The sequence below is a fragment of the Macaca fascicularis genome, chromosome 7, assembly GCF_037993035.2.
Source record: "Macaca fascicularis isolate 582-1 chromosome 7, T2T-MFA8v1.1".
In the NCBI taxonomy this organism is placed as follows: Eukaryota; Metazoa; Chordata; class Mammalia; order Primates; family Cercopithecidae; genus Macaca; species Macaca fascicularis.
In genome coordinates this window covers 75,007,330-75,033,415 of record NC_088381.1, presented here as the reverse complement: position 1 = coordinate 75,033,415, position 26,086 = coordinate 75,007,330, and the positions used below count along the sequence as shown (strand labels likewise).

The following is a 26,086-nucleotide window of genomic DNA, read 5'->3' as shown; positions in this document are numbered from 1 at the left end:
CTAACAAGTAACTATGAGAGCTTCATATGCCAGCCTGAGGGAATGGTACTGAATCCCTGCAGCGAAGGAGTTACTCTAAGCCCCTCAGCTGTGTAGGGAAAAAATAAAAATAATATCAAATAAATACTTTTTAAAAGCATTTAAGCTAGCACAGCAATTACAGATGAACGAGAATAAGGAAAAAGAAACAGGTTAGGAGGCTATTAGGATAATCAAGGCAAAAAGTGGTAACTTCAGAAACATGCCCACATCTGCAAAAGACATATGTACAAGAGATTATTTGCTGCAGAATTTAAAAAATAATAACAAACAACTGGAAACAAATGTTCATCAATGGAGAACTGCTTAAGTAAATTGTTATATCTATCTGTATAATGGAATAATACGCAGCATTAAAAAAATGAGAATCCAGGTCTGCCTGCTTAGAAGGCCTGGAGGCCATGACAAATCTGGCAGTGAACACACTCAGTTCTAGATCTTGGTTTCTAAATACCATTCTTCATTCAAAGAAACCAGGGATTCTTGGAAAAACAGTTCATTCTGGGCCTGGGGAGGGGAAACTACAGGTTGAACATGAAACATCTTGTGTCAGGAAGTACACAAAGAACAATGGAAACATGTCAAAAGCTCACAGGAGTCAGCTCTGCAAGCCGGGTTAGGTGGGCCTATTTTTCATCCCTTCCCATCAGCCCTGCCTGATCCCAGGGAGTCTTCCAGGGAGAAAGAGAAAAACAGAGTACGTGCACAAGCCAGAGAAACGGGAAGCAGATATGGCAAAATGTTAGAAATGGGTGAATCTAGGTGAAGGGCATATGGGTGCTTACTGTTCTATTCATTCCATCTTTCTGAGATTTGAAAACTCTTAAAATAAAAAGTTAGGAATAAATAATAAACTACCCTACAAGTAAAACCTGCTCTTATCACCCACGTCTCTGGGTTTTCAGTTCCCTCCCTGTAAAATGGGCATGCTGATAGCTGGCGGCCAGTGCCAAGAAAGCTGGATCAGACTTTCCTCAGTACCCAGGAAGAAAATCAGAGCCTGTGATCTTGTCCTCAGGAAGAATACAGAGAAGCAAGGGGATCCAAATTTGCATAATATTCCTTAAGTGATTTTGGGACCACTAGATGATCTCCTTTCATGATTTTAATTTCTAGCACCAAGAAGATTTTTTTTTTTTTTGAGACAGAGTCTGGCTCTGTCGCCCAGGCTGGAGTGTAGTGGTGCAATCTTGGCTCACTGCAACCTCCGTCTCCCAGGTTCAGGTAATTCTCCTGCCTCAGCTTCCCAAGTAGCTAGGACTATAGGCGTATGCCACCATGCCCACCTAATTTGTGTATTTTTAGTAGAGATGGGGTTTCACCATGTTGACCAGGCTGGTCTTGAACTCCTGACCTCAAGTGACACATCCACCTCAGCCTCCCAAAGTGCTGGGATTATAGGTGTGAGCCACCTTGACGGGCCCCAAGAAGGTATTTTGCAAAAGCATTACTTAGCGATAAGCATCCATGAAATCCCCCACCCACTATTTATATCATACACTAACAAATGGAACAGGCAATTATACAAATGATTAGAGGTAAAATAAAAGACTAATGCGATAAATAGATCCAGTGTATTTTAAGCAAAAATTTCCAGCGTCATTTCAGTTGCCTCTGCTTTTTCCTCACTCTAATTCTTTTCCCTGACATCAATTTTTAAAACAGAAAAAATACTCACTTGCCCTTGCTGGCTAAGTTATCCAGGCAGGTTTTGATATAGCTTTTATAGTAATCCACCTGCTCCCCATAAAAGGTGGCCTTAGAATTCAGAGCAGCGTATGTCTGTTGCAGTTTCACTAGTTCAGCCTTTCTCCTCTGTCGGTACCTCCGCTGATTCCGAATATCCTGAGACATAATTATTAGAGTTAGAAAAATAATGACAGGTATCAGGCACTTCTTGAGTGATTATCATTTCACACTAGAACCCAGCAATGCTTAACTCTGCCTTAAATATGACTCCATACTTTTTTATTTTTTTGAGACAGAATCTTGCTCTGTTGCCCAGGCTGGAGTGTGCAGTGGTTGAGATCATGGCTCATGGTAGCCTCAGCTTCCCAGGCTCAAGTGATCCTCCCACTTCAGCCTCCAGAGTAGCCGGGAGTTATAGGCACATGCCATCATATCTGGCTAATTAAAAAACTTTCTTTTGTAGAGATGGGGTCTCAAGTGATCCTCCTGCCTTGGTCTCCAAAAGTGCTGAGATTTGTTTTCACAAATTAATAGAGAAATTCAGATCTCAAATTTTCTTCCCCCATTTGTATCTTCTAGCAGGGAAATGCGTTACATTTAGACTTACACATTTTTAGAATTTACTTGCAAAGCTGGTTTGGACCTCTTAAATTTATTTTGTTGGGAAAGGGAGAAAAAGAGAATTATAATACATCAACTACCAGTTCCCAGGTGTGCATAATATTACCTTAGTGCAACAGCAGAGAACACCTAAGCTCTTAGTCCTCACCAAAGCCCCTCGCTTGAGATGATTCATACAAATCAAGGATTTCATCAGCTTGACGTGAATTTATATTTCACAGTAATCATGAAAAAGATCTGGAAGAATTCTTTAAGGCTGAAGACAAATTCTTTAAGGTCATAGGAGGCTCTAGTTAAGGTCCTCTCCCTAGTAATTTAGGCCATGGAATAAGCCACCTCAGGTCGGGCAAGGCCCTCATGCTGGAGAGTCAGATATGGTTTCTCAGAGAGGAGGGCACTAATTTGCCCATGAACTGAAGCTATGCTGTTATCTGGACAGTTACTGTCTCTCGAGCCTCTCAGCTTTGAACAAGGCCAGTTCCCCTCTGTCCCCCAAATGCAGTACCCTGGCAATGTCGTTGATCAGTTCCTGGTATTTGTTCTTTGGGTCAACGGTTCCAAGCTCTGTTAGCTTCTTTAAACCTGTCTGGATCTTCTCTTTCTTCTCTTGAAGAGTGAGGTTGCTGTCTTCCTTTACAGATTTTGACTTTTTCATCTTGTCAGGGGTTTTGGCATCACGGATAGCACGTCTCTGCATGGCTCTCTGATGCTCTGCTTCCTACAGATGAGAAAAAGAAGTTCTTAGCAAGTTCACCACACTAATCCTAAACTTGAATTTATATAGCACATCCACACCTGAACTTATACAGATCTTAAACTCCAACCTCGAAACAGAAGGAAACAAACTCTGACTCCTGCCAAGTAACAGATGAGAAACTGCATGAAGCAGAGGCACTTCTTTCCACCTAGAAGAGATGATATCTACAAAATCACACAACTGGGCCAGGCGCGGTGGCTCAAGCCTGTAATCCCAGCACTTTGGGAGGCCGAAGTGGGCGGATCACGAGGTCAGGAGTTCAAGACCATCCTGACTAACATGGTGAAACCCCGTCTCTACTAAAAATACAAAACCAAAATTAGCCAGGCGTCACAGCAGGCGCCTGCAGTCCCAGCTACTGGGGGAGGCTGAGGCGGAAGAATGGCGTGAACCCAGGAGGCGGAGCTTGCAGTGAGCTGAGATCGTGCCACTGCACTCCAGTCTGGGTGACAGAGCGAGACTCTGTCTCAAAAAAAAAAAAAAAAAAAAAAAAAGGCACACAACTGCTTAGGGCTTCTTTGGTGGACTCCAGATACAATCACCGAGACGGGACTGTACCGGCTACAAAGTCATTTTTCTCTATCACATTTTGAGACATGGAAGCCATTTAATTTTATTAAAAACATAGCTGTATAAATGTTATAACTATACTAACACAACAAGAGCAACGCTTAGTAAATCTTTGCTAATTCTTTTTGTCACTTTGTCACTTTCCATTTGGCGGAATCATGCTCGAGCACTGCCTCTGCTTTCAAACATGCTGCAGACACCCCAATAGTAACAGGGAAACACCTTCCCTTGATACTGCCATCCTTCAGTCACCATCCATTGTCTGTCCCTGTCTAACATATGATCTATACTTGCTGTTTCATTCTTCCAGCACTTTCTTCTTTACTGCTCTCATCACCAATTACCATACCCTGTCCAAAATCCAATCCTTTTCTGTCACCTTGCTCATCTTCTCTGCACTGTGTTCTTGCTCGATGCATCGTTTTGTACTTCCATTTCTCTCTGTTTCCTCTCAGTACTTCAACGACTGCCTCTGTGTTGACAGATCCCAAATCTTTGTGACCATGGCTCTGGTGCCGTATTCTCAACTGTCTGCACTGGGATGTTTACATTCGGGATGGCTTATACTTCAAGCTTGTAATTCCCCCTAACTGGAGCAATTCCCTTTCCCAATAGTCCCCTATCTTCTAAAGTCAAGACTACTCTGCATCACATAATGTTAAGAGCATAAGCTCTGGAAGCAAACAGAACTGGATCTGCGTCTGGTTCTGTCACTACAAGCTGATGATCTTGGCCAGTTAACCTGTAAGGGTTTTAGTTTCCTCATCTGTAAAATAAGGATGAAAAGACTCGACTCATGGGAATGTTGCAAGGATTAAATGAAAGAACAGAGGTGAGAGCACCAAACACATACTAGGTTCTCAATAAAGACGGGCTCCTCCTTCCTTATTTCAAATTTCCTTCTAGGTTCAACATGTTTCAAGTATTGGTTTATACATCCTTACTTGCCTTTCACACATATCTAATCGGTAATCAGTCATAGCAACTGAGAGCTGAGACTTCATTTAAAACAATGGTTTCCAAATAGTTCTCTCTGCAGCCTTAAGAGTTTGCCAGAGGCACCACAGAGTCCTATAGGGCTGGATTTCAGATGCCCTATTCCTGGCTAGCAGAGTAGCAGAGTACCTGCTTTATATACTGGGCTTCTAGGTAAGTTGTCACTTAATGAAACAGATTACCATGCTTAAAATTTGGAAATGAATGGCCTGACCTACTTTCCTTATTTGACAAATGAGAAACAGAGGTTTCTGGCCAGGCACAGTGGTTCATACCTGTAATCCCAGCACTTTGAGAGGCCAAGGGGGTGGGTCACCTGAGGTCAAGAGTTTTTGAGATCAGCCTGGCCAACATGGTGAAACCTTGTCTCTACCAAAAATAAAAATCAGCCAGGCGTGGTGGTGCACACCTGTAGTCCGGCTACGCGGGAGGCTGAGGCAGGAGAATCACTTGAACCCAGGAGGTGGAGGTTGCAGTGAGCCAAGATCACGCCACTGCAGGCCAGCCTGGGTGAGAGTGAGACTCTGTCTCAAATTAAAAAAAAGAAAAAAAAAAAAAGAAAAAAAAAAGAAACAAAGGTCTTAGATATGACATGACTCATCCAACCCTACATAATGCCAGGTCCCAACCCCCATCTGCCCACCCCACTGGACCTTATCACACACCTAGATGACTTAACCACCATCTGCTCCCATAGCATTGCTGAATTAATTAACATTAAATGGTCTTGAACCTTACAGAGGCTCTTTCTTATCTCTGCAGTGCCAAATTCCCATCTAGTTTGTGAGTTCTAAATAATTTGGTCTCATGTTTTATTTCTCACTACTCGCCTCCACCCACAGCTCCATTCTAGACATGAAGTCTGGTCGCATCATGCTCTTCCCTCCTTTGTACTTTTGTTCACATCACTCTCCTGCATCGAATGCCCTCTCTTGTCTTACATGCACACCCAAATCCTATCCACCTTTATACGTCTGGCTCCAGTTCCACTTGTTTTAGGAAGCCTTCCTAATGCATTGCTTCACTGGCCTCTTTCCTGAAACTTCTATTATTTTTTAGTCAGTATCATAGTTAATTTTGAATGGTTTCATCACTGTTTCAGGAATACATGTCACAATTCCCCAACAAGATCACGAGTTCACTGAGTTTAGGAGCCACATTCTGTACTTTTCTTCTATCTACCATGGCACATAACAGAATTCCAAATATGTAATATTCAATACCCTACACATTAATGGTTTCAACCAACCCTGAAACTATTTGAAAAAAAAAATACGACAATAAAAAAAGTACAAATTTTAAAAATACAGTAACAACTATTTACATAGCATTTATACTGTAGTAGGTATAAGTAGTCTAGAGAGGATTTAAAGTATATGGGAGAATGTAAGTATATGCAAATACTATACCATTTTATTTATTTATTTATTTATTTATTATTAGTATTAGTATTTTTGAGACGGAGTCTCACTCTGTCGCCTAGGCTGCAGTGCAGTGGCATGATCTCGGCTCACTGCAAGCCCCGCCTCCCGGGTTCATGCCATTCTCCTGCCTCAGCCTCCTGAGTAGGGGGGACTACAGGCATCTGCCACCACGCCCGGCTAATTTTTTGTATTTTTAGATGGGGTTTCACGTGTTAGCCAGGATGGTCTCGATCTCCTGACCTTGTGATCCGCCCGCCGTGGCCTCCCAAAGTGCTGGGATTACAGGCGTGAGCAACCGCGCCCAGACAAATACTGCACCAATTTATATAAGGGACTTGAACATCTATGGATTTTGGTATTGGCTGGGGGTGGGGGGAATGGGTGCTGGAAAGTAACCCCTGTGGATACCAAGGGACGGATATACTGGATGGACACAATGGAACCAAAAACTTTCTCAGATGAGCTGTAACTACCACTGCCCCCCAGTTACATTCACGCTCACCCCTAGGTTACCAACTCTTATTTGTGTCTCTCCTCCTTTCTCTGACATGCGCCTATTGGGAGAGCTTATCTACCAAACAAAGGAGTATGTTAGACCCTAAATTTTACCTGTTCACTGGTGGCTGGTGTTTCTAGGATTTCAGTCAAAGTCTCTCCTGGCTGGAACCGTATGACATCCACAATTAAACGTTTTGTACTGAAAAAAGATGGGGGAAGCATTTAAATACTACCAGTGTTCTAGTTCCTCTCAAGTGGACCGAAGCAGCAGCAGCAGCACAAACAGTACCTCACAGAAGTCCCAAGCAGCAGCTGCCAGCACACAGTACTCAAGGCACTAGGCTTATTTACCCAACGATACCATAAGTAGGTACAAGGGTTAGGATTTCCAAGATTTACATTTCATTGTAGCATATTAGCAAAATAAGGCAGAAAAATCCTGTGCCAAGTACAGTATGCGAGGTGATTGGTGACTGGGATTATGAAAAGTATGAGAGGTCAGGATGGTCATTTCAGGTATGACCCAGTAGGTTCCTCTCCAAAGGTCAAGAAACCTTTGGATTACATTCATTTCATCCTACTTTTGATACTCACTTCAGTAAGATGGTTCGAGCATCCATTTCTGCATTCTCATCTCCAGGCACATCGAATTTGTTGGTCAGGGTGAGAGACACTTCTGTCTTGGCCAGTGCCTCCTTATTTGGGTCATTTAAATTGCCAGAGCTTTCCCCTGAAGTTTTGGGAGGGTGGAAAGAGTCAGCGTAATAAAGGGGAGATATTGGGGGGAAATAATACAAATTAAAAAGATGATGCAAGTCTAAGATAATACTTGAATCACCTAACATGTACAGTGTGACGAGAACAACTTTTACTGAGAAATAAGATATTATGCCAAATGATAAAGGCAAAGGATCCATAATAACTTCATAAATGTTAAAGAAATTATTTCAACATTACAATTTCACAATTCTCTCTCAAAGCATTCTTTCTGGCTGGGTGCAGTGGCTCAGGCCTGCAATCCCAGCACTTTGAAAGGCTAAAGGAGGAGGATGGCTTGAGGCCAGGAGTTCGAGACCAGCCTGGGCAACATAGTGAGACCCCATCTCTATTAAAACAAAAAACAGGGGCCGGGCGCGGTGGCTCAAGCCTGTAATCCCAGCACTTTGGGAGGCTGAGATGGGTGGATCACGAGGTCAGGAGATCGAGACCATCCTGGCTAACATGGTGAAACCCTGTCTCTACTAAAAAATAAAAAAAAAACTAGCCAGGCGAGGTGGCGGGTGCCTGTAGTCCCAGCTACTCGGGAGGCTGAGGCAGGAGAATGGCGTGGACCCAGGAGGCGGAGCTTGCAGTGAGCTGAGATCTGGCCACTGCACTCCAGCCTGGGCTACAGAGCGAGACTCCGTCTCAAAAAAACAAAAACAAAAACAAAAACTCAGGAAGATCATTTGAGCCTAGGAATTTGAGGCTGCAGTGAGCTATGACTGCACCACTGTACTGCAGCCTGGGCAACAGAGGGAGACCCTGTCTCATAACAAACAAACAAAAAAAATTATTTCCTTTAGAGGACTTTTAATTTATAGTTATGTAATTATTTGTGTATCTGCAATTTTTTTTTTTTTTTTAAATACACGCTGGCAGTATGTATCTGCATTTAAAATGATCTCTTCCTCTGTCTCCAGTTCCTTATAGATAGTGATCACATCTGGGCTTTTTTTGTTATTGTTGTTTTTGTTTTGTCTCTTACGAAACTATCAGGATCACATCTGTTTTATTTCTCAATGTATATCCAGAGTTTGATATAGTGCAAAAAACAGAGGAGGTGACAATTACACTTTTCTGTCATGTTCCCCTTTGACCTTCCAGGCAAAAGTCAGAACTTTAAGGCCGGGCACGGTGGCTCAAGCCTGTAATTCCAGCACTTTGGGAGGCCGAGACGGGCGGATCACGAGGTCAGGAGATCGAGACCATCCTGCCTAACACGGTGAAACCCCGTCTCTACTAAAAAAAATACCAAAAAAACTAGCCGGGCGTGGTGGCGGGCGCCTGTAGTCCCAGCTACTCGGGAGGCTGAGGCAGGAGAATGGCGTAAACCCGGGAGACGGAACTTGCAGTGAGCTGAGATCTGGCCACTGCACTCCAGCCTGGGTGACAGAGTGAGACTCCATCTCAAAAAAAAAAAAAAAAAGTTAGAACTTTACCTATCAGGGACTCGATGGTGGGCACCTCGCCGAGGTCGTCCAGCAGCTCGTGGATTGGATCATTGTGCTCCGGAGCAATGGCATCCTGGTGATCCAACAGGAGCTGCAAACACCAATGATCAACTCCATTTATACATTCAACTCTCCAGCCCATCCCTCCCTAGAACGCCTAACAATAATCTGCACAAAGAGATTCCAACAAAGTTCCTATATTCAAAGAAACAACAAGCAAATCAACCCAAATAAACAATATGATATATAAAGCACCACACTGGGCTCTGTTGAATGACTTGTTATGATGTAAGAAGAGGAAATACTGGTACTCTCTTAATCTCATGGCCATAAAGGACTCAAATGTTCCCTGTGTAAGAAAGAACACTGTGGCTGGGCGTGGTGGCTCATGTCTGTAAATTCAGCATTTTGAGAAGCCAAGGTGGGTGGATCACCTGAGGTCAGGAGTTCAAGACCAGCCTGGACAACATGATGACACCCTGTCTCTACTAAAAATACAAAAATTAGCTGGGCATGGTGGTGCACACCTGTAATCCCAGCTACTAGGGAGGCTGAGGCAGGCGAATTGCTTGAACTTGGTAGGCGGAGGTTGCAGTGAGCCGAGATTGCGCCACTGCACTCCAGCCTGAATGACAGAGCAAGATTCCATCTCAAAAAAAAAAAAAAAACAAAAACAAAACAAAACACAAAACAAACAAAAAACATAAAACATTGAAACTCAAAGTTCAATACCCAAAGTCATCAATGTACCCTACTACCAGTTCAAATAAGTCACATGCAGACTTTTACTTAATGTTTCCAGTGCATGACATGATGTAATTCAGAGAAAAGTATACCAAATCAATGTTATAATTATTGTAGGAGCACTCAACAAAGCCTTCAAGGTGCCATTATCCCCAGTGATGCCCTCAGAAATGACAGTAACCTGAACTTTCATTTACATTTTCACACATGTCCTTGTTCCTGTTTTACATGTCCATGTCCCCAGAGGGGAAAAAATGATTTGAAAGGAACTCCAGCTTCCAAGGGAACAATCCACTCCAAGGCTACACAGAGAAAGAAGCTAGTATTCTAGATCATGTTAGAAAAATAACACAGAGGGCTGGGGTAAAAAGAAAGAAGAGTAAAAGCACTATTTTATCAAAGTACTAGATCAATTCAGTGGGATTCTGATTCAGTAGGCCTGGGCGGTCTCCAGGAAACTTCATTTTTAACTACTAGCCCATAGGATTCTGATGCAGATGGCCTGGGAAGACATTTTAGAAACCTAGCAGTAGATATTGTTAAGAGTAAGAAGCAAAAGGCCGGGCGTGATGGCTCAAGCCTGTAATCCCAGCACTTTGGCAGGCCGAGGTGGGTGGATCATGAGGTCAGGATATCGACACCATGCTGGCTAACACAGTGAAAGCCCGTCTCTACTAAAAATACAAAAAATTAGCCAGGTGTGGTGGCGGGCGCCTGTAGTCCCAGCTACTCAGGAGGCTGAGGCAGGAGAATGGCGTGAACCCAGGAGGTGGAGCTTGCAGTGGCCGAGATTACACCACTGCACTCCAGCCTGGGCGACAGAGTGAGACTCCATTTCTAAATAAATAAATAAAAAAGAATAACAAGCAAAAAAAAGAGACATCAAGGAGATGCACGTCAGTTACATCACAGGAAGGTGAGACACCTGGCTACCAGAGATGATAACCAGCAGCCAGGGATAATAATTAAAGACAATGAAATTAAGTAATTAAAGAAAAATACTTACAGTGTGGGTGTTGATGATTTCACCAATGGAAATGTAGATTACTGGTTTGGTGAGGGTTACTAAATCAGAGTACTCATCCACATTAAATTTATCCTGAAGCTCTGGGACATCACAAGCAGTTTGGAAAAACCGTCTGAAATAAGCACAGGAAGCAGCCCCCCAAAAAGGGACATATGCATGAGAAGTTGGCAAGAGGACATTTCACAAACCTCTCACACAATGAGTGCAAACAGAAGCCAGTCAATATAGTTACTTCAAGAGAAAGTGCTGTGTGTTTGCTGTGCTTGACAACCTTGGGATACTGGCTCTAATAACTTCTTTCTCCACCTAGTTTGTAGTTTTAGTTTTATCCTTAAGAACCATTGCACCATGATTTAAAACTGTTCTCAGGCACCATTAGGAGAACCAATTCTATCTCTAAGACAGTGCTCTGAAGCATTCAAAACTAGATGTTAATTTACAAAAATTAAAAGCATTCTCCAATTCTTCTTTGATTACAAGGTAACTTACTAAATGCATAATCATCATTATTTTTATGTTAACTACTATCTATTTCATAAGTGTTAACTACTATGTATTTCATATGAAAATTCTCGGCCGGGCGCGGTGGCTCAAGCCTGTAATCCCAGCACTTTGGGAGGCTGAGATGGGTGGATCACGAGGTCAGGAGATCGAGACCATCCTGGCGAACACCGTGAAACCCCGTCTCTACTGAAAAATACAAAAAACTAGCCGGGTGAGGTGGCGGGCGCCTGTAGTCCCAGCTACCTGGGAGGCTGAGGCAGGAGAATGGCGTGAACCCGGGAGGCGGAGCTTGCAGTGAGCTGAGATCCGGCCACTGCACTCCAGCTCGGGCGACAGAGCGAGACTCCGTCTCAAAAAAAAAAAAAAAAAAAAAAAGAAAATTCTCTTCAAAGTACATCGATCATCTTCTGGAGTCCCGGGCACATCAAACATGTCTTCTACAATATGGCAGTCAGGGAAAGTGAGGGGTGGTTTTTAATCTTATCTTTTCCCTCAATGATAAAAATACATCCACAGACTCTCTTAAGCACTTGTGCCTTTCCCCTTACCTGAATTTCTGGTAGGACTGGGAAAGATATTCATTAATGATGCTTAAGTGGGCATTATCTCCCAGAAACATCTTATTAGAAGCAGCATGCTGAAGCATTTTTGCAATGGAGCCCAGATTTCGGCGTTGGTCTGTGGTAAGCTGGCCTCCTGCCGACAGGTCAATGATGTCAAAGGCATCAGGAGCAACAATGGCTGGATTCATGTATCGATAATAAAGCAAGTTACCAATAATCTGGAACAGATGAAACAGAAAGATGGGTATTAAAAGACATACCACCAAGTAAGCCACAAATGACTTTGCTAGCAAAGAAAAGCAGAAAATGCAGTCCTATGAGTAAAAAATAAATAAAAAATACATACACACATGCACGCATGCACATATACACACTCTTTCTCATGGCCTGGAACTAAATGAAATATCCCTTTGTTCAATACAGGAAAACAATGACAACAGAACTGAAAACTACTGCCAGTAGTTAATGAAAGAGCAGATTCAGAAGGTAAAAATGATACACTTAAAGTCTGTTATTAAGTATTTCAGGATATCTTTTGTTCACATATCATGGTAGCAAATAAGGCTGGTGTCACCCACGTGCACTTTGTACTTTCATGTAGATGGGTTTTCCTTATAAAAAGCTAACAAACATAGCTAAATTCCTTAACATGACCCAATCAGCATAGAGTAACCCCACCTCCCAACATTCTCATGCTGCAGACTTCAAAGGCCAAGTTCATGCCTCTGAAATTAAATTCACTTAACACACATCTGTTCCACAGAAGAATTCAGGGACAGTCACAGCATTTCCCCTAGAGTTTCATTCAGAAGAAATAAAATTAATTCACCTGAACAGAAAGTCTAGAATCGAGGCCTCACTGTAGGAAAGCACAGAACTAGGAGAGAGAAGAAAAAAGCATTCAGATTAAAAAAAAAGAAAAGAGAAGAGCACAGCTGAGTAAGAAAGAGTTATCAGCAACAGCCTCAGCAGAAATAACTGTGCTTGCTACTATTTGCCAGGTCACCAGCAGAGGGAACAATACTACAGCGAAAAGACAGGACTCAAAGAAACTCATCTGAAAACAGGAAAAATCCATCTTTCTACTTGTTTGATGTTTGTGCGCCAAACTATAGGAAGTGTTTCATCCTAAGAGAGGTATCATTTAGCAATTACAATTGTTTTCAAAAGCTCACAATCAAGTGCAAGCTACTGCCAGAACCTACACTTAGGCAGTTAGTAATGATCTACGGTCAGTCCTGCTTTTATAGCTTTGTCCTCAAAGGGCAGGAGTCTGCCGGCTATGAGATTCTTACCTTCAGCAGCTCATCCTCACCAGCATCAGGGAACTTCTCATGCAACGAGTCCTTCAGCACTTTGGCAATGAAGCGCATCCCATAACTGCGGGATGGACAAAACTTAGTGAGAAGGGCCAAGGAGCAGAAAGGCACTTACTGCTGGGCTCTACTGGGGGTCATGACAACTGATGGCACTCACGGGATTTTGTCCACAGAGCTGACAATGGCTGAGAGAAACTTGTCTGTCACAGCCCGCATGTTCCTGATGGAGCTGTCTAGCCGTGTCTTCACTTCTTCATGAGCTAGCGCCTGCTCAGGGGTCACATCATAGGGCAGTTTGCTGGGAAGAGAGAAATTATACCCGACTATGTTAGACTAACAGCCAGGAACAGCCTGAAGCAAGTGTCCTATCGTTCATAAACTGAAAGACCCAGAAATATTAGATAGCTTAAGCTCATGCTCACAGGGCTGGTAAGTGATAAGGCTAGAATCTGAACTCAGGTTTTTAACTGTGAATCAGGTGCCTGAATTGTGTGCCAGGCACAATAATAGGCATTTGGGAATAAAAGTTATACACGACATGATACCTTCTCTTGAGTCTTTTACAGTCTGGTGGGAGTGACACACAAACAAATGATTATAAACCTATTCTGCTGTAAATCAGTTCACCAAAAGTGCTACAGGACCATAGGGAAAGGGCTTCAACTCAGAATGGAAAAAGGAAGGCAGGCTTCCAAAAGGAAGGGATGCTTGAACTCAAGAAAACGGGAGAGGAAGAGTCTTCTAGGAAGGAAAGGGAGACAGGAGAAATGAGAGTGGAAAAGCAGACAGGGAGCAGGCCATGGCAGACCCTGTATATGATACTGACAAATCTGGACTTTGCTAGAAACCAGAGGGAGGTCTTCAAAGATAGGAGCGCTACGCCAGGAACAGCAGCACACACTAGCATTCCCAGCTACTAGGAAGGTTGAGGTGGGAGGATTGCTTGAGCAAGACCTTGTCTCAAAAAAAAAAAAAAAAGAGGCAGAGAGAGCTTTGGTACACACAGAAGGGGAAGAGAAGGCAATGCGACCACAAAGGCAGAGGCTGGAACCACACAGCCACAAGTTGAGGGATGTCAACAGTCACCACAAGCTGTAAGAGTCAAGAAACAGTTTCCACTAGAGCCTCTGCAGGGAGTATGGCTCTTCCAGCACCTCGACTTCATGATAATGGTTTCAGATTTCTGGCCTCCACAATTGTGAGACAATGAATTTTGGTTGTTTTAAGCCACCAAATTTGAGGTGATGTGTTATGGCAGCCTTAGAAAATACAAGCAGAGGCCAGGTGTGGTGGCTCATGCCTGTGATCCCAACACTTTGGGAGGCGGAGGTGGGTAGATCACCTGAGGTCAGGAGTTTGAGACCAGTCTGGCCAACATGGAGAAACTCCTCTCTACTATAAATATAAAAATTAGCCGGGCATGGAGGCGCATGCATGCCTGTAATCCCAGCTACTCAGGAGGCTGAGGCAGGAGAATCACTTGAACCCGGGAGGCAGAGGTTGCGGTGAGCCAAGATCACACCATTGCACTCCAGCCTGAGCAACAAAGCGGGACTCTGTCTCAACAACAACAAAAGAAAAATACAAGTAGATAGGAATACCCTTCTTCATTTGTCACAGCATGGCTAATTTAAAATAGGTAGGCTATGAATACAAGAATTCTGCAAAAATCAACAGAAACATTCTATGAGAAATAAATAAATACATGGAACTTACAATAAAGAATATTACATATTTTATTATTTATATGATTTTCAAAAGTAGTAACCAGCAAGGGAATCAATACGCTAAAAAACACTGGTGATAGAACAGGATATTAACTTTCTGAGATTTTTAGGAAAGAACATTCCCAAGAGGTGACAAGATTCTAGTTTGCTACATGTATTGTGGCTGAAGTAAAAGAAGAAAGCTAAGGGACCTGTGACGCTTACCTGCAGGACAGATCCCCACCACATCACCACACCTCATAGTCACTGGTATCTTAAAAAGAGTTCAAATCAATTTCCTTTTTTTTAAGATATGGGGTCTGTGTCGCCCAGGCAGCACTCAAACTCCTGGGCTCAAGCAATCCTCCTGTCTTGGCCTCCTGAGCAACTGGGACTACCAGTGCATGCCACCATGCCTGGCTCAATTTCCATTTTATGAAAGGCAAAATAAGACCAGTTTCCCATAGGTACCCACAAGAAAACCAATCCTGAAATGTTCAGCAGGCTTTGGATCTAAAAATGACTGACTCATGGACTGTCAGAGGAAATAACTGAGAAGCCCTGAGCCGGTGTATATGGGGCTATCGGTAAGGAATGCCCTGGGTTGCAGGCAAAACTTCCCAGACAAGTATTGCACTTGGCTGACCACATTCCTGGATGTGCAGGCCTCAGGTATGCAGGCAAAAAAGTTAAAAAGACCTTTGCAATGATCTGAGTCCTGATAACAGACCTACATGGTACTGAGAACCAATCAGATGCCAAATGATTCCTAATAAGGATAAGCCCTTTCTTTCTTTTTTTGTCAACCTAGGATAGAGTGCAGTGGTGCCATCAAGGCACACTGCAGCCTCAACCTCCCATGCTCAACCGATCCTCCTGCCTCAGCCTTTGGAATAGGTCGAACTACAGGTGTGCACAACCATGCCCAGCTAATTTTTTTTTTTTTAAGTAGGGACAAGGTATTCCTATGTTGCCCAGGCTGGTCTCAAACTCCTGAGCTCAAGCAATCCTCCTGCCTCAGCCTCCCAAAGTGTTGGGATTACAGGCGTGAGCCACCACGCCTGGCAAGATAAGCCCTTTCAAGGAGTCAGCAGAATGTTCTGTTCTCCACCCAGGGTACACCTCCCTGTTTGCCTGGCATCCAGGTAAATGGAAAGTAGAATGATGTAGAATGGTGTTATTCAAAGTGTGGACCAGTGCCAGTCTACAAACTGATCAAAGACAAGATAAAGAGAATGAGTCAGAATATAAATCAATACATTGCTTCCGTCATTAAGAAAATCTTGCTATGAAAAAAAAGTATCAGTTGAACTAAACAGTGTGCACAGCTGATTTTCCATTACTGGTGTGCAAAGCACACTGAATAACAATGGTGTGGAGAGCTGCTACTCCGCCTGTGCCCAGAGAGCTTCATGCATGATCTAACCCTACTCCACAACAACAAGAAGAAACCACAACAGACCACGCTGCTCACACCTCCATTTCCCACCCCTCTGGGTCCTCACCCAAGATGAATAAAACCAGAAACATTTTGGCATTCTGAACTCCCTTTCCCCAGCATTACCCATATTTGATTGGCACACTTTTGCTTTAGATCAATTAATGTTGGTGGTTATGCTATGGCCCTAGCTCAGTTATCTCCTGTAATATGTTAATTTAATTAGCCCAACTCTTGATATTTCAGGGCAGCTCACCCCACACCATTTTCTTTTTCCTTTATTGAAACACAGTGATCTCACCCAATCTATATGAACCTTCTCATTCAACCACATCCCTAGTTATGCCAGGTCCTTTTAAGTCCTACACCCTCCACCTTAGAGTGTTTAGACATGAACACTGCACCTAGCTCTTAGTAAGGCTGGGTTCATCTTAGCCTTTGGACCTCAGCTAAATGAAATTTTATCTTCTGGGATAGGCTTTCCCTAACCACCTTATGTTAGTTCCCTCTTATAAAGTCTCCATTACAGAACCCTACTTCATAAAACTTTCCTCAATGTTTAATTATGCTTTTATTTTTATGTATCTGGTTGGTGTCTCTTCCACCCAATGAACTATGAAGAGAGGGCAGGGAGCATGTCTGTTTCACTCATTATTGCATTACTGTACACATCTCTAACACAATGCCTGGCACACAGTAAGTACTCAATAAATATTTGCTAAATAAGTGAGTTTATTACCAGGTCAACAACTTATAAAGCAGAGTTTTCTAAAGAAAAACTATTTCAGGCTGGGTGTGGTGGCTCACGGCTGTAATCCCAGCACTTTGGGAGGCCGAGGCAGATAGATTGCTTGAGATCAGAAGTTCGAGACCAGTCTGGCCAACATGGCGAAACCCTTTCTCTACTAAAAATACAAAAAGTAGACAGGGGTGGTAGCGCGTGACTGTAATCCCAGTTACTCGGGAGGCTGGGGCATGAGAATTGCTTAGACCCAGGAGGTGGAGGCTGCAGTGAGCCGAGATTGTGCCACTGCACTCCAGCCTGGGCGACAAGAGTGAAACTCTGTCTCGAAAAAAAAAAAGAAAGAAAGAAAAGAAAAATTATTTGAACTAATATTAGTTTATAAATAAAGAGGGGGAAAAAAGCAGGAAAGAAAATAACAACATGAAAGAAAAGTGTTATTATGGTTAACATACCTTGCCTCTCCTGTCTGAGACTCCATCTGATTAACCCAAGATTTGTAAATATCCACAGGGTCAGTTTTGATGTTGAGAGATTTGTCATCCATAATTTCCTTCACGACTGGGGCCAAGATCTGTCTCAGGGCATTCTGGCCACGCGCACCACGGTTGAAACTTACAACCATTTTAATAACCGTAGGATTTCCTGTGACAATCTCTTGAATCTGATCTACCTTCGACCTATAAAACATCAGATAAAAATTTAAACTTGTCACAGAATCCATCAACTTAAAAGATCCTTCCTGCTTAAAGATCTATCTCCCTGAAACGGTTTCTCTTGAAACACTCCCCGGCACTCACAGAACATTCCTGCAGCTGTACACTCAATCATGGTCATGATTAGGTCCGCTACTAGATAAAAATGTGAAATCTTCCTGTTCAGATCACTTTTCGAAATTATACCTTAATACAGAATGTTCCTAAAATTAACTTATCCCTTCCCTAGAAGCAGCAAGATTTTATATCAGTTATTTAAAAATTAGATGCTTCTTTAGAGTAAGTATTTTTCATAAATTAATCGAGATCAAGAAAAGATCAGGAAGGCATGAATCTCAAACTGGGAGCCCTTGTGTTAGTGGGAAGGGGCCTATGCCCTTAAGAAATCTGTTCATACTTGATTTCCTCTTGAAGCGCTGTCTTAAAGAGCCGCAGGAGCAGGTACTCTTCTCGCTGGTTGGATGCGTAGTTGTAGAGTGTGAAGATTACAGAGTCCATGAACTTGGTGGACTTGTTCTGGGGCATCTGAAAAATTAGCTTGGCCAGATAGGTGGGATTGGTCTGAAATAAAACCAAGGGATAAGTCATCTGTAGGTAATATAAAGGCTGGCAAGGTATATTCAATTATTTAAAATTGAAGGACTAGAATATATATGAGAAAAAAATTAATAAATTAACGTATTACAGTGCCCGTCACTCACCCCTCAGTGGAATTCAAAAATATTTCCAGAGAGATCAATGGGTAAGGCTTTCTTGTGGAAAAACAAATTCACTAAATTTTTATAACACTGATTCCAGGAGCCACTTACTTGCAATAAATAAAACAGGTGCTGGTAAGCTTCCAACTTCTCTCTCTTCTCCTTGCTCAAAGCCTTGAGACCTCCCTTCTGTTTATTTATCATCATCATATCAGACAACTGTTCCTTATTTTTTTTGGTAAGTTTTTTACTGTGGGAAACCACATCCTGTAAACAAAAATCAATACATAGATCAGAAAGCCTTCAAAGATGAACCTCTGGGCATTGAGGAAAGGTTTTGTAGCACGTGCAAACTCACATGAAGGTCTACTGCACTGGCAGATTCCCACCGAATATTTTAAAATCACTACACTTTATCCTGTTTTCAGTATACCAATCAAATCCATTCCTATGTTCCAACAAAGAACCTGAGCCACAAGAATGTCCACTGAATTGGGAAACCAACTTCTAGCAATCTATTATAAAAATAATAGCTACATATATACTGAAACAATAATTGCAATGTTATTTATAATAAATGCTTGGAAAACAACCTAAATGTCAAATACCAGGGGAAAAAGAGGTAAATTATAGTATTATTTTCTAAAAATCTATTATGCTACTGTTAAAAATAATACTTACGGCTGGGTGCAGTGGCTCACACCTGTAATCCCAGCACTTTGGGAGGCTGAAGCAGGAGGATCACTTGAGCCCAGGAGTTTTGAGACCAGCCTGGACAACACAAAGAGACCCTACCTCTTATAAAAATATAATTTGCCAGGCGTGGTGGTGCGCACCTGTTGTCCTAGCTACTTGAGAGGCTGAAGTGGGAGAATCACTTGAGCCTAGGAGGTCGAGGTTGCAGTGACTCATGATCATGCCACTGCACTCCAGCCTGGGGTACAGAGGGAAACTCTGTTTCAAAAAAAAAAAAAAAAAATTTTTGACTACTTATCATAGCGAAAGAGTCTTATCCTTTAATATGAAGTAAGAACGTAAGATACAAAATGACTGGGGTAGGTGAAATTAGGGGAAGACATTTATCTTCTTTTCTCTATCTAAATTTTGTCTATTAAATTGCTTTATGTCTTAAATAATTTTTTTTTTTTTTTGAGACAGAGTTTCACTCTGTCACCCAGTTTGGAGTGCAGTGCTGCAATCTTGGCTCACTGCAACCTCTGCCTCCCAGGTTCAAGTGATTCTTCCACCTCAGCCTCCTGAGTAGCTGAAATTACAGGCATGTACTACCATGTCCAGCTAATTTTTTATATTTTTAGTAGAGACAGGGTTTTACCATGTTGGCCTGGCTGGTCTCAAACTCCTGGCTTCAAGTGATCCGCCCTCCTCGGCCTCCCAAAGTGCTGGGATTATAGGTGTAAGCCATCATGCCTGACCTGTCTTATACAACTTTTTAAAAAGGTTATGATGGCCAGGCACAGCAGCTCAGCCTGTAATCACAGCACTTTGGGAGACCAAGGTGGGTGGATCAATCACTTGAGGCCAGGAGTTCGAGACCATCCTGGCCAACATGGTGAAACCCTCGTCTCTACTAAAAATGCAAAAAAGCTGGGTGCCGTGGCTCACACCTGTAATTCCAGCATTTTGGGAAGCTGAGGCAGGTGGATCACCCGAGGTCAGGACTTCAAGACCAGCCTGGCCAACATGGCGAAACGCTGCCTTCACTAAAAATACAAAAATTAGCAGGGTGTAGTGTGCCTGTAATCCCAGTTATGTGCCTGTAATCCCAGTTACTTGGGAGGCTGAGGCAGGAGAATCACTGAACCTGTAAGGCAGAGGTTGCAGTGAGCCGAGATCACACCATTGCACTCCACCCTGAGCGACAGGAGGGAAACTCAGTCTCAAAAAAAAAAAAAAAAGCCAAAAAGCAAAAAACAAAAAACATTAGCCAGGTGTAGTGTCACATGTCTATAATCCCAGCTACTTAGAAGGCTGAGGGAGGAGAATCACTTGAACCTGGGAGGCAGAGGTTGCAGTAAGCTGAGATCACATCACAGTACAACCTGGGCAACAGAGTGAGATTTGGTCAAAAAAAAAAAAAAAAAAAGGCTTATGGCAGTAACTGAGAAGAAGGTCAGCCTCCACCCTCCCCACCAGTCAGAAAGGGAAATGCAAGGGTTACAAAGCAGGATGAAGTGTTCCAAGACCCTGCTGGCACTGGGCCATACCTGCAATGTAATCTTATTTTTCACTAGCAGTCCAATTTTGATATCCATGAGATTGAGGTCATTCTCCAGCTGCTGGTTAGAACGAATGAGGGTGATAACCTCTTCCCGCATCTTCATAAGGTCAAGCTCCTCCTGAAAATCCTGGTCACTTTGGTCCAGCAGGTGGACAAATTTTCGGACCACAATCATAGGAGGATCCTCAGCATTGACTGACAGAAAGTATGCATCAGACAAAGAATGGAGTTACCAGAAAAAGTACTATGTCTCAGGAAATAGCACTGTCTTGAAAAAGTAGTTCTATTCACACACATTTAATTTTGAGATGTGCCAAGACAACTATCAGATGCAGTCTTCTGTGTCAGGCTATTGCTATGTTATGATAAAGGTTAATGCAACAAGCCAACCAGATACCTAGCCACATGTTAGCAAAGGGACTTATGTCACAGGTCACACCCTCTCCCCCAAGCCTTGCCTTCAGGACAGTAAAAGAGGTCTGTGGAGAATACCCTGAACTTGGTGGCTCCAAGCCACTGCCTCAACTCTTCACGCGGAGCCAGTTACTCACTGAGAGTCTTGTAGTCATCCCGAGCTTTGTTTGCCCGAATAAAAGCCTGGATTTTGATAATGTCATTTATCTAAGGAACAAAAAAGAAGAAGAAATTCCTCTGTTGATCTGTCTACCAAAAATATGGCAAAGCAGCTCCTAATGGCCTGTATGATCCAAGGGTGCTTACATGGTCCCGGAAGTACTGCAGGCGATCTCGATAGCGCTTTCTAGCCTGGTGCATCCTTGCCAGGGACTGAATCTATGGAAAAGGGATCCTGAAAATTAGAAGAGTCCTTCATCTCAACATGTGTTATACCTGCACCCCTCACGGAGAAACCCTGCTCAGGCTACCATACCTTTACAACTTCGTCTTTGTGGGAACGTAGGTAAGCTAACCGATCTTGATATGCCTTCTTCTGCTTGTACCCTCTCCACTGCGACTGAAACAATCAAATGTTACAGAGGACATATTACTTCCCAAGCATCAATGGAAGTTAAAAAAAAAAAAAAAAAAAAACCTTTCATCTTGATATATGATCCAAGTACAATTTCATGATGAAGTTTTAGGAAGGACCACTTCCAACAGTGACAGGGGAACAAGGGCATGGGCCATCCCTCCACTGGAAGAACACGATGGCTACATTCTACTTCCCCAACGTCAGCACAGCCCTGCACACCTTTTATAGTGCAGCCATACAGATTCATTTACTGGCTTCTTCCAACAAATCAAGTGAGGAAGATAAGATACAATGGGGTATTCCCCTTTTACAGATGGGGACACAAACTTGGAGATTCACCACTGTCTGGTAGCAGTGCAACCATCATTCCTAACTCAGAATTCTTTCTAGGACATTGTTCCGCCTTATCATTGAAGCAAAACCACAGTTGTTTTCCTCGGGGTTCAAATCTTACAGAAAGGTATAGTCTTAGAAGAAGAGAGGAAGAGGTACCCAAGAACTGCCACTGTGCCACCATTAAACACCTGTAGGCACACTACGGTTATATGGTAGTAAAGAGGAGGTACCTGTCAAAGAAAAGAGAAGACTAAGAGTCCAGAACTCAAAAATCACACTCAGACAGTCAATGGTGACAGCTGACCGTTTATTACCCCTGGTCTAGATGCCCGCTTGCTGTCTGTGTGATAGGTTCTGAAATACCTGAATGCAGGTGATGGCAGGGATTTGTTTCTTCAGGAAATTCATCCTGGATCGGAATTCCTGTCGAACTAAGTATCCACGGCAGCGAGCCTGCAGCCTGGTGATCAGGCCTTCGTTAGCCAGCCACAGCTGTTCTCGGTTATATGCAGCAGTCACCCCAGAGATAGAACTCTGAAAAAGCAGTGGTTACATTCAAAGACATTTACAGGCAAGAATCGATGCAGGTTTTCTCAAAGTATCATCCACAGCACACAAGCTAACACTCCTGCTTCCTAAGTCTATGCTGTATCATTAGCTACGTGACATGAACAAAGCCCTCAAGTCTGTTTTTCAGAACCAGGTTGTTCTCACACACCTCCTCCCACCTAGAAAACATCATAAACAAAAACTTAATCTTCTTTTGCTTCATATGTCATCTCACTTATCCATCTATCCAACACTGACTAGGCTGGGCACTGTGCTGGCTGATCTGGGGTCACTGCAGACAAGAAAAGAGTGACAGGTACCGAACAGGGCTGTGTGCCAAATATCAAGGGACCCCTAGAATGTTACAATGCAGGACATTTCAGGGGGAGAGACCAGAGGTGAGGACTGAAAATTGCTTCCCCAGGCAGATTGCAAATGGTCTTGAAAAGTAGCCTAGAGGGTTTGGATTGTTACTAAAGATACTGGAGAACCAGAAAACTCTGTCAAGCAAAGGAATAAAACAATCAGATGTTTATTATTTATTTTAGAGACAAGGTTTCGTTCTGTCACCTAGGCTGGAGTGCAGTGGTGCAATCTCAGCTTGCTGCAGCCTCAAATTCCTGGGTTCAAGCAATCCTCCCAGCTCACCTCCTGAGTAGCTGGGGCTACAAGCGTACCAGCACCCTTGGCTAATTTTATTTTTTTAAAAAATATTTTTTGAAGAGATGAGTCCTCATTATATTGTCCAGGGTGGAGATTATTTTTAGAAAAACAATACTGTTAGGAAAGTAGCTGACAGATTAGAGTGAGGTGAGACTTCAACCAAGGGGGTGAATTACAATGCTGCTATTGCGATCCAAGTGAGAGATGGCCTGGGCTTCAACAAGGGCAGCAGGAGTGAGAATGCTTAGGAACATCTGGTTACCTATCCAATATCCACCTTCTCCTTTCTCCTTGGTAACAGAGCCTTGATTTTTTTTTTTTTTCTTTTTTTCTGGGCAACACTGTACGCACTTAAAAGACTCCACGAGTGGTCAGGCGCGGTGGCTCACGCCTATAATCCCAGTACTTTGGGAGGCTGAGGTGGGTGGATCACCTGAGGTCAGGAGTTGGAGACCAGCCTGGCCAACATGGAGAAACCCCGTCTCTACTAAAAATACAAAAATTAGCCGGGCATGGTGGTGCATGCCTGTAATCCCAGCTACTCAGGAGGGTGACACAGAATTGCTTGAACTCGGGAGGCGGAGGTTGTGGTGAGCCGAGATCACGCCATTGCACTCCAGCCTGGGCAGCAAGAGCGAAACTCCGTCTCAAAAAAAAAAACAAAAAACAAAAAACAAAAAACTCCATGAGGTAGAGAGAGGTCATGCGCTGTGAGCAGCAGTAGTACGGCAAGACCTTTGAGAAAGCTCCTTGAGAGAGACAGCTGGCAGCACACCTTTTTCGCTTTCCTTCCCCTTCTTCCTACTTCCTGCTTGGACTGCTAACTTGATGGTCAAAGCTCCAAGCAGTCACTATAGGTAACAAGGTGACCTCGAGAATGGAAGCCACATGACAGAGCACAAAGATGGAGGATCCTGGGACAGATGACACCATGGAGCCACATTTTCCCTGGACTGCTGAACTGCAGAATCACTTCACGCGAGATAAAAATACAACCTTACACACTATTGCAGCCTCTGGTTTTTTCCTATTTAACTGTGTTTGAGGTGTCTGCTGGACTTCTGGACTGCAAAAGGAAGGGCAAAAACCTGGTGGTGGGGAAAAGTGCTAATGTCTGGAAGTACAGATTTAGGAGTCACAAGCACAGGGTTAAGGGCTGGAGCCACAGGCTTGAAAGAGATCACTCAGAAAGAATGCGTAGACGAAGAGAAGAGGGCCAACGGAATCTTCATATAATTCAAGCAGAGGTAGAGAAAGGAAGGTAGCAAGAGAGATTAAGAAGGAACATTCAGAAGTAGGAAAATCAGAAGAGAATTGTATGGGAGAAGCCAAAGGAATTAAGGGTTTGAGGAAGAGACTTTTGACAAGTCATATACGATGAGTGCTCAGAACTGAATTTGCCAATTAAAAGGTTATTGATGAATTCTAAAATAAGAGTTTTACTAAGTAAAAGCTGGACAGGAAACCACACTGCTGTGAGCTAAGAAGTGGATGCTAACAGACAGTGAATTAGTGACGAGTAGACTAACTTTCAAGGCCCTTAGCAAGAGTATGAATGTAGGTGAGGCCAGATCAAGGCCCTTAGCAAGAGTATGAATGTAGGTGAGCCCAGTTCAGGGAAATTCCATGGGCTTTAAAAAATGTTTGTATTATTATTTTTTCAAAGATGTGGGAAATAAAGATGCCTACGTATGTAGGCTGCTACTTAAAATACAGTCCTTGGGCCAGCAGCATCAACATCACCTGGCAGCTTGTCAGAAATGTAGATTTTCTCAGAACTCACACTAGAATCAGAGCCTTCATTTTAACAAGATCCCAGGTGATTCAGACAGACATTAAATCCTGACAAACACTGGAGGAAGAGCATGAAAAGTATAAGGTCTGCAAGGAACTGGGAGAGGATGAAATCAAGCAGTAAGATAAATAATGAGCTTTAGAAAGGATAGCTGTTTCCTCTGGAGAGAAAATGAAGAAGGAATCAGTGAAAATCCAAGTAAGCTGAAAGTACAGAGAGTGGGGAGTACAGAGTGGGAGGATCTATATGTGATGGCCACTATTGTTGGCAGGGGAGGTAAAAGGTCAGGTCACATGCTGAAAATGAGGTAGCATCCCTTCCCGTTTAAATTCTTAGGTCCATATATGCAAAACACTATTCAAACATGAGTGTTTCTGTGGAGGTTAATAAGATTCTCAAAGGTGTCCCTGACCTAACAAGAGTTAAAAATCACTCTGCTAGAAGTTGTACCCTGAATTCCCTAGCACAGCATATTAGGCCCTCAAGCTTCAATCTGGGCTTCTTGTCCTGCCACACCTACCATGTGCTAGGTAATACACCATTCATCTCTCCCTCAGGGGTCCATATCCTTTCAGTACTCTGTGCTTTTTCCTTTTCTATTTTCTTTCCTACTTTCTTTTTATAATTTCAGCAAGCTCATCCTTAACTTTCCCTTTCTGTCTAGAACAGCCTTTTCTTTTTTTCTCAGCTGCTAAAATATTATCTATGCTATGTTACTCCAGGACAAAATTAAAATTTCCCTTAAGACTTCCCTTATTGTGCTGTTATTAGAGCACCACTTCTCTCTGCCTTACATTACAGTACTCGGTTTTGTGTCTGCTGTTTTCACAACACTGTGAAATACTGGGAGGTAGAGACTCTCTGATACCTATTTCTATCTTCTTAATGCCCAGAACAGAGTTCAGTGAATTCAAATTTCATCACCTGTGAAATCATTAGCAATGAAAATGAAACACTGAAAAGGTAAGACACTGTAACCCACCATATAAAGAGAACTTTAACCACAAGGTAGAAATCATCTGATGGTAACTCCTGAATAAAGGAACTATTTCACTTTTTCCACAGGTGTATTTTTGATTTGTTCCACACAGGATTTGGGAAATATTGACAAAGGGAAGTCAATGACCTTTTGAAAATATTTTATTGTCCTTTTTCTCTAGGAATCTTGAATGTCTATTAGTAATGTGTCTAATCATGACCTGCAGGAGCTTACTGAACATCTTCCCTCAGTATATATTCTTCCCCTTTA

The 26,086-nt window shown here is 42.9% G+C and overlaps 1 protein-coding gene across 2 annotated transcripts in view; it reads right to left on the bottom strand.

Annotated features, from left to right (window-relative positions):
- IQGAP1 (IQ motif containing GTPase activating protein 1) overlaps positions 1-26,086 on the bottom strand; it is a 116,676-nt gene that overhangs the window by 9,154 nt on the left and 81,436 nt on the right. Inside the window, exons 19-36 of one of the 2 annotated variants that reach the window (XR_012415386.1) lie at positions 22,194-22,364; positions 21,393-21,476; positions 21,224-21,295; positions 21,055-21,124; positions 20,490-20,698; positions 18,376-18,531; positions 17,964-18,127; positions 17,306-17,530; positions 13,122-13,262; positions 12,941-13,025; positions 12,475-12,522; positions 11,631-11,863; positions 10,558-10,690; positions 8,796-8,898; positions 7,189-7,324; positions 6,706-6,793; positions 2,855-3,067; positions 1,718-1,884 (exon numbers count right to left, since the gene is read on the bottom strand). Coding sequence is in view for 1 of the 2 variants with exons in the window: in XM_005560517.3 (XP_005560574.3) it covers positions 1,718-1,884; positions 2,855-3,067; positions 6,706-6,793; positions 7,189-7,324; positions 8,796-8,898; positions 10,558-10,690; positions 11,631-11,863; positions 12,941-13,025; positions 13,122-13,262; positions 17,306-17,530; positions 17,964-18,127; positions 18,376-18,531; positions 20,490-20,698; positions 21,055-21,124; positions 21,224-21,295; positions 21,393-21,476; positions 22,194-22,364 (2,450 nt within the window). In the remaining variant the exon portion in view is untranslated. The remainder of the gene's footprint in view (positions 1-1,717; positions 1,885-2,854; positions 3,068-6,705; positions 6,794-7,188; positions 7,325-8,795; positions 8,899-10,557; positions 10,691-11,630; positions 11,864-12,474; positions 12,523-12,940; positions 13,026-13,121; positions 13,263-17,305; positions 17,531-17,963; positions 18,128-18,375; positions 18,532-20,489; positions 20,699-21,054; positions 21,125-21,223; positions 21,296-21,392; positions 21,477-22,193; positions 22,365-26,086) is intronic. The other variant, XM_005560517.3, reaches the window with a different exon arrangement.